This window comes from Neomonachus schauinslandi, chromosome 5 (genome assembly GCF_002201575.2).
Source record: "Neomonachus schauinslandi chromosome 5, ASM220157v2, whole genome shotgun sequence".
Lineage (NCBI taxonomy): Eukaryota > Metazoa > Chordata > Mammalia > Carnivora > Phocidae > Neomonachus > Neomonachus schauinslandi.
Genome location: NC_058407.1, coordinates 78840336 through 78849313, shown reverse-complemented (window position 1 = coordinate 78849313; position 8978 = coordinate 78840336). Strand labels below are relative to the sequence as shown.

The 8978-nt window shown below is 47.1% G+C and overlaps 1 protein-coding gene across 1 annotated transcript in view; it reads left to right on the top strand.

Annotated features, from left to right (window-relative positions):
• Positions 1-901: 901 nt before the first annotated feature.
• ARNTL2 (aryl hydrocarbon receptor nuclear translocator like 2) overlaps positions 902-8978 on the top strand; it is a 103103-nt gene continuing 95026 nt past the window's right edge. Inside the window, 1 exon segment of the mRNA XM_021690404.1 lies at positions 902-993. Coding sequence (XP_021546079.1) covers positions 963-993 — 31 coding nt within the window. The 5' untranslated portion in view covers positions 902-962.

The window sequence follows — 8978 nt, the reverse complement described above, 5'->3', positions numbered from 1 at the left end:
GGGCAGCAGTTTCCCCTGGTCATGCTTACTTCTGCCCGGGAACGCTGTCCCAATCCCCTTGCCCAGGTTTGGCCCGAACTAGCCCCCAGAACACATATGCAGCTAGTTAAGACGCTATAATGAAGTCATGGTAGGAAAATTAATAGATTTAGGCGAGTTGATGCAAAGCTTTAGTGTTCTCTCTGCTGCTCCTTTCGTCCACTACTTTCCTCTACTAGACAAACTGTGAGCAAGGAACGGGTCTAGGGACCAGTGGGCGGGGAGAGAAGCAGCTTATTCCGCACAGGATGGAGGGCTGTCAAATGATCCCCAGAGGATCTTGCTTCTGGATTTACCCAACCTTGCAGGAGCCAAAACCGCTTTCTCAGTGACCCCCCTCTCTGGCACTTCGCACCCTTGTCTCTGCCCCGAAGCCCTTCCCTCGCCCTTCTGCGTACCAGTGAAGTTTCTCTTCCAGCTTCCCCCCCCCCCCCCCAGCGCCCCCACCCTGCAGTGATCTCCATTCATCCTTTACCTTTTCTCCCAAGGGAAACAACTCCAACCCTCAGAACACCCACACAACGAATCCTTAAAGTGATCGTGGAAACCTGTTTTTAAAAGCCGGTTTCCAGAAAGGCTCAAGGTGGCTGCCTCGCCAGCCTTTCAGCGCTGTGCCTCCAGCCGCAGGGGTCGGGGGCGGTGCCGCCGTGACTCCGCCCCGCGCCGGGTCCCTATCTCCGGCTGGGAGCCCCAACGCAGGCTAGTCCCAGGCCGCTGGCTCCGCAGTCCCGGCCGGCCGGGCTGCGAGTCGGCGCCGGCTGAGCGCCCAGGGGCCGCTGGGGTGGCCCCCCAGACGCGCGGCACAGCTCCCCGGGCACCCGCGTCCCCACTCCGGGGCCGCCGCCCGGGCCGGCGCAGGGCGGGCCCGGAGCTCTAGATGCCGCCAGTCCCGGGGCTGCGGAGCCGGCCGGGTGGTTCCTGCGATGGCGGCGGAAGAGGAGGCTGCGGCGAGAGGTGAGGCTGCGGGCGGGCGGCTCCAGGTGGGGGAGCGGCGTCGCACACGCGGGAGCATCCCGGGCCGGGCTGGGGGCGAGCGGCCCGCGCGGCGACGCCAGGCGGGCACAGTGTGCGGAGGGCTCCCCCCCTCAACCCCCGGCACCTGCTCCGCTTGGCTCCCGGACCAAGGTCGTCGCTCGGGGGCACAGGTGCTGCGCGGCACCCCTCCCGTCCTCCCGGGGAGTGGGAGGTGGGGAGTGCCCGTGCTCGCCGCCGGCTTTCGCGTTGCCCGCAGCCTCATTTCTTGGTCCCGGCTGGACCTTTAGGCGAAGGTGAGCTGGCGAGGGACCAGCCACCTTATAATGGCGAGCAGCCTCCCTCGGCCGACCACCGGGATCCCACTTCGTCGTCTGCAGGGACTGTTGCGTGGACTTCTTAGATTTCCTCTTTTGTATGAAGCAGTTGTCATCAGCCATTGAAGGGACTCGGGTTCTGCGAGCCTGTAGCCTCTGTACTGGAAATACTCAATTCTCCGTAACCCGTTTCCAAAACTGCCCGGTAGTGGGGCGGGCAGGCGGGCAGGGAGCGCGTGGAGGCAGGTCCCCCGCACCTCTTGCTCGAAAACCACAGACTGCACCGCAGCAGCCGTCCGTGAGCGAGAGGCGGCTCTCGTCTTTTACCGTTACTGCGTTAGGAAAGCCATCAGTGGAATGTTTGTTTTCTATTTTAGTGCAGTTTTTTTGTGAATTGAGTTGGAAGCGTGCTATTTCTTGTTCCTCTCTCTAGTATACACTGGCAACATTCCGTGGTCTCTTCTATGGGACTAGTCGCAATTATGGGACGGTTATAAAATGTCTGTTAAGTCAAAAGGGAGCAGGAAAAAAGACAACTAAAGGAAGACTGGCAGAATTTCAGGGAAGCAGTTGATTAAATCCGCACTTGCCTTTTGGAATAGGGTGATGAGTTTTGATTCTTCTCTGAAATACAGCAATGAGAAGAGGTGCTTTTGAAAAAATCTAATACAGTTATGGGAACTTGGATCATGGGGAGATTTCCAACATTCTATCATTTGAGTATGTGCGGTTTTTCTGGATGATATAAAGATGTGAGTAAGCACTGTTTTGCAAAGAGAAGGCAGTATGTATGGTGTTAAGCTCAGTCGTGTCACTGGGGTTATTTACCCTTAGCCTTAGTTTCTTCATCTGTAAATGGGGATAATTATAGTATCTGTCTTATAGGATTGTTAGGATTAAACGAGATATAAACGCATTTAAGTACATATAAAGTGCTTAGCCCAGTACTTGAGAAATAGCAAGTCCTCCATAAACATTAGTTTAACACAATTATTATTTTTTAAGATTTTATTTATTTATTTATTTGACAGAGAGAGACACAGCCAGAGAGGGAACACAAGCAGGGGGAGAGGGAGAAGTAGGCCTCCCGCTGAGCAGAGAGCCCGATGCGGGGCTCGATTCCCAGGACCCCAGGACCATGACCTGAGCCGAAGGCAGACGCTTAATGACTGAGCCACCCAGGTGCCCCGCTTAATACAATTATTAATTTGCAGCTCCCATTTGCTTTGTGAAGTTAATGAGTCTTATCTAGTTTTTTAAAATGTTATCCCACACAAGTCAAAATTGGCCAAACTAAAAGGATAGTTGGACTGTACTGAAAAAAGAGAAACATGAAAATGCATCTTACTCATTCAGAGTGGCTTTCACCACATAAGCCTTATGGACTTATAAGTTTTCAAACAAATGGTTTATTGCTGTTTAGCTGACGACCAAATGTGCAGTTGGGAATGATTAAAATTAATCCTTCTTAGGTAAGAGTAGCAAAGTTTCAGTGGGGGCTGGGAGGGCAGGCATTTCTTGAGGTCCTATTACGTACCAAGCATTTCATAAGGGATACCTTCCTTAGTGTCACAACAGCCCTGTGATGTAGGTGGTGTTATCTCCATTTTGCAGATAAGATGAGAAAACAGGCTGGCCCACAGTTCACAGCCAGAGTGCCAAAACTGAAGTTAACATCTGTGGCTACGGGCCATGCAGCTTTTCTTCCTTTCCTGTCTCACTAGGTGGCGTTAATGAGCAACGCGCGCACCTTCAGACACCCTCTTTAGCTAAAAAGGGTGAAAAAAAATACGGTTACAAGTTCCCCCATCCCTGCAGGGAAAAACACAACAAAACAGGTCTCTATATCACAATCCATGACCATGTTTTCCTTACACAAAATTCCTGAGGATTTCTTTTCCCTAGGCAGTTTGACATTGAGACCCTGGTAATAATACAAATCTAAAAGTGGTGGTGGGGAGAAACCCCCCTCCCCCATGGTGGTTACACAGCTGAAAATTACTTCAGGGCTGATTGTGAGGATAGCCACCAAAAATCAGCTGGTGCCTTACATAATTGCCTGCTCAATTTTTTGACAGGCTTATGGTAAACACCAAGATTGAGCAAGCTGCCAAGTGACTGGGCGTCCTGGTAAATGGTTCCAGAATCCTTGGAGTCAGGGAGAGGGCAGTCTGGCAGGAGCAGCGCATTTTCAAGACGGACTGCCAGAGGTGGTGGGGCAGCTTTCTCACGTTCCTGGTTCCTCACCGTGGCATGTTTTCACCTGGGAGGTTATCAGACCACTCTTTCTGAGCTGGAGTTGTAGTTCTGCAATTGTAGTGGCTTAAATTCATTTTTATGACTCAGCAATAAAAAATCATGTACCAATCAACTTTGCATAAGCTACCGCTCCTGGCCTGGATCCTTAGGCAAAGTCTCCGCCCGAGATGCATTACTCACCATAAACCAGGATGGACTAAAACTGCTTTTCACATGTTGGGGAAGGCAGTGGGGGGTGGGGAAGCGGAGTGAGAGGAATGGAGAGAATGGGGAGAGGAAAGAGGGAGAAGAGGGGTGGAGTAAAGAGAGAAGAGGGGAGAGAGGGTAAAGGAGCAAGATGGAAGGAAGGTAGAAAGTGAGGGAAAGATGGGGAGCCGAGGAAGGGTGTAGAGGGGAGGGGAAGGAAAATGAGAGGGGGCAAGGCAAGGAGTTGGTGGGGGGAGAAGAGTTGAGTGGGGAAGGGGAAAGAGGCGGGATGGAGGTGGGAGAAGGGTGGGAGGGTAGGGACTGCCAGCCCATCAGAGTTGACTCCAGGAGAAAAGAAGAAGTAATTTAATGTTTAAAATATGTAGGGAGGGACATCTGGGCGGCACGGTTGGTTAAGCATCTGACTCTTTTTTTTTTTTTAAAGATTTTATTTATTTATTTGACAGAGAGAGACACAGCGAGAGAGGGAACACAAGCAGGGGGAGTGGGAGAGGGAGAAGCAGGCTTCCTGCCGATCAGGGAGCCCGATGCGGGGCTCGATCCCAGGACCCTTGGATCATGACCTGAGCCGAAGGCAGACGCTTAACGACTGAGCCACCCAGGCGCCCCAAGCATCTGACTCTTGATTTTGGCTCAGGTCATGATTTCAGGGGCCTGAGATTGAGCTCCACATGGGGCTCCATGCTCAGTGGGGAGTCTGCTTGAGATTCTCTCTCTTTCTCTCTCAAAATAAGTAAATAAGTAAAATAAAATATATAGGGAAAGCCAAAATATTAGCATGGTAAACACAGTCATTTCATTTTACTTTTTTCCTTGTGGCAAGACTCCCTAGTTCTAAAAAGCATGATCTCTTTCTGTGCTGTGAACATTGATTATTGCATCCTTTTGAAATCTCTCCCTTTACATAGTGTTCAGGAACTCATAAATAAGGTAATAACATCTCATTCTAGCAGCCCTGATTTCAGTCGTCCCATTTAGTTGAAGACCTTCAGTTTTCCACCGTGACAGCTGAGTGACGCAGGTGCCTGGGATCTGGGTCATGAGTCAGGATCAGGACCATCATCAGCATTATCGAGGACTCAGTGACCAGGTGCCCTAAAGGAGACCGGTGTACCTGAGACATCTGCCTGCTCTGTGAGACAGTGATTTCCTGTCCTGGTTTCTGCAGCTCTCCTCCCTGGAGTGGCTCTCCTCACCCCCAAATCCCAGCCCTTCTGTACCCTGCCGGCCTCACCCAGTGCCTCCCTCCTTCCCAGTGGCAGGAGGCTGTGAGAACTTAATTTAAACTCTTACTGGTGCTGGTACTACAGGTGGAAGATATTCTCTGCAGTAGCTTGTAGTATTTCTGGATATTTACTGATAATTTATGAAGCACTTAGCTGTGTACCTCCCGCCACCCCCCCCATCATTTTCTTCTCTTACTTATGTGAAGTCACATTTACTGGTCCCTCACACATACTATTTAAATTATATCGCTTTAGGCTATAACATCTGACCCACCCCCAATTTTTAAATTTAAAATATTTTAAGGGGTGCCTGGGTGGCTCAGTCAGTTCAGCATCTTACTCTTGATTTCGGCTCAGGTCGTGATCTGAGGGCCATGAGATCCAGCCTTGCATGGGGCTCCACACTGGGTATGGAGCCGCTTAAGATTCTCTCTCTCCCTCTCCTTCTGCCCCTCCCCCCTAATTTAAAAAAAAATTTCTTAAAATATTTAAATCAGTCCAGTTATATAATATTAAAACGCTAATTTGAAAATACTTGAATGTTGTCTGGCATGATAGAAAATTTGTCATTTATCCAAGTACATTATTGGTATTTTGTTTCTCTAGTCTTTAAAGTTTAAATCTCTAAATAATATCTTTACAGAGAGATAAAAACAAAAGCTGGAGGAAAAGGAAATATGGAGAGAATCACTCTTCCAGTCAACATGGTTTGCATTACAGGATATTTATTATTGAAGGTCAAGATTACTGCCATAAAACAGTAATTGCTAATGTATTCAAAATGTTTTGCTTATAAAGAAGGTGCTTTACTTATAATATTTTTTTTAAGTAGATAAGAAATACACTTTACCGTATGTTCCAAATACATCACAGGGAAAATGAAGAATCATCCACTGGCTTTCTCTCTCCATTTTGTCTCCCTTATATGTCCTATAGTCTGTTATGTGAGGGAATCTGCCTTTCCCCATATTTTTTTTAAATTTAATTTTATTATGTTACGTTATGTTAGTCACATACAGTACCTCATTAGTTTTTGATGTAGTGTTCCATGATTCATTGTTTTCCCCATATGTTTTAAACTTTGCTGCCTCCAGGCATTGCTCAGCCTATTGGCTGCTCCTGGAAGGATCCTGCCCTCCCTCCAGATACGCATGTGGAAGTCTTACGTCCTCTTGAAGGCTGAGCTCAGGTGTCACTGTGTTTTTACTTGCCTGTGGGGAAGGAGATCTGGTGTATAGGGAAATGAGCATGAGCTTTGGAACCAGGCCATTGGGAATGTGACCACCAGTTTCATTATTTACTAGCCATGTGACCTTGGCCAAATTATTTAACTGCTCTGAGCCCCAATTTCCTTGTCTGTAAAATGGGAGTAAAAAATGCCTAACTTGGAGGGTTATGTGGGAATTAAATGAGATGATTACAACCGGTTTAGTGAAATCTGACCTACAACAGATGATTTCCCCCCTTCTTTTCATGCAGCCTTCCCAGAATCTCCCCTCCCCCAAAGGAAATGCTTCTTCCCTTCTGTTTTTACACTTGTGTGTGTGTGTGTGTGTGTGCGCACGAACGCGCCTATTAAAACACTTGGCCTGCTTGCCACAAGTTATTTAGGTAGATTTCTTAGTTCCATTCCCATCCTAGGAGAGCAGGGTTGATTCTTACTCATCTCTGCAATCTCCCAACTCCTTGTACCTATTAAATGCCTAATGAAGGTTTGTTGATTTTAAATGAATGATTGGTCTAAGGTGTGGACAGAGCTGGTTCATTCATAAACTATCCATTAAATACACACTACTGTACTAAGCAAAGAGAGACAGAGAAATGGATACAGCCAGAAAAAAGATTCAAGAGCTCATAAATAGGCAAAAAGCAGTTAAAATATGTGTAAGACAAGATAGAACCTAGTAAGATCTATAGTTTAACTGCTAGGAGTGAGCCTCCCCACCCAAAGTTGGCAGAAATTATATCTAGTTCACGGGGCAGGGACTCACTTTCAGAGAAGGTACCAACTTTAGTATTGATGGGTAGAGAACTCTTGGGGAGGCAGCGAAGAAGATGGTCTTTGAGGACAGAGCACAGGCACGGATATGGAAAGCCATCAGTGACGTGCTTGGAAGAACTGGTGGTAGTATTTTTTTGGCTTTGGATAGGAAAAATGGAGAAGGAATTGACCGGTGAAGTTGCATTGTTAGTGTTGGGGGGGGGGGCTTCCCCTCCCAGGCCTGTGGTGCAGCACAGACAGTGGACCCAGAAAACCCACGGTATACAGGTAGTGATTTGCCTGCTCTCCAAAAGGAAAGATCCATGCATCTTCCTTTTGGCCCTCAGTCAGCAACAGAGCTTCTATGTCACCTTGAAAGACTAATTGTGGCATATTTCTAATCAGATAAAAAAAAAAAAAAGCACAGTCCCGGTTCCTGCCAGGTGGTTGGCTCTTAGGTCTTAGCCTTTACTGTAAATCCTTTGGACCACTTCTTTCTCTCTCTCATCTTTTCTTCCCTGAAAAAGCAGCTGCTTCTGTCTTTAGATCCATTTCACAGTCATCTGAAAAGCATCGTAAGTACTGTTTCATTTATTCTCATTACAGCCTGTTGGGAAGCAGGTCTCTAGACTTCTAATGGCCTTTCCTATATTGTTCCACTGTCCCCATCGCTGATATACCCTCGGGAGGGATGTGTGCTCCGGGCGTGCTCTCAGACGCTTCCCTGCAGTTCCGTGGGACCAAGCTGAAAAATACCCTCAGCCTTGACTTCCAACATAAACTTAGTGAAGGTTTGTGAACCAAAAGGAATCTAGTGCCCAGCACATCTGAACATGCTGCTAATGTGAAGAGAGCACTCATGGAAACACCCATGTGTGATAACCTCACAAGGTGTTCTTCTTTTGATTCAGATACAGTGCGGACGATCTCGGGTTTAGAAGATACTTAAAAGCAGAAGCTCTAGGGGCACCTGGGTGGCTCAGTTGGTTGGGCATCTGCCTTCCGCTCAGGTCGTGATCCTGGGGTCCTGGGATCAAGACCCCCCACGGGGCTCTTTGCGGAGAGCCTGCTTCTCCCTCTGCCTCTCTCTCATGAATAAATAAATAAGATCTTAAAAATATATATTAAAAAAAAGCAGAAGCTCTATATACATTAAAGTACCTCTTCACCTTTTTTCCTTAGGAGAGGAGAATGTAGAAAGAATGGACAATTGCTGAGCTAGGATAGTTCCAAAGCCATGTGTATTTTACAGAAACACAGATTTTAAAAGATCAATACATAGTAGATAGAATTGAAATTGAACACTTTATAAAGTAGATATTGATATCTAAATGAATACATGATTGTGAAGATTAATACTTGTTTTGTCAAAGATGTAGAGAAAATATTGAAATGTTGAACACAATTTCCACCTCTGCATGTATTTCTTCCCAGCTCCCTGGCTGGAGCATTGGATGTCCTGAGTTACGAGGTAGCTCAGATAGGCTGTGTTTGCACTGCCAGGGAGACCAACCATATTGCTCTAATAGGCCATCCCTTCTGTAAGATTTATCCAGACAACCACACTCACCTAGAAAAAAAACCAGACCAAACCCAATTTTCCATGCATCCTGCTGCTGATGGCTTCTTAGGACAATTCTCCTTTTCTTTAGTTTTCAGACTGAGTTCAACTAGCCCTTTTGGCTCATCAGTTTCTTTCAACAATAATCATAGCTACCTCTGGGATGTGTGTTTGGTTGTAAGCAAAGCAACCTGGACTTGGGGGGAGGGGGTTCAAATTCACACTTCAAATTGTAGAAGGTATCGAGGACAAATTATCTATCAAGAGGTTTAAAAATAACCATTTAGTAGCTCTTTGTCTAGGAAGAGCCCGGAAGCAGCTTTAGCTTCTGATCATCATTGTAACAATGACGTGTGAGGCCTAGATGGTGTTAACGTCACAAATGTCACTTTGGGTTTTATTGCTTTTAAAGCTAT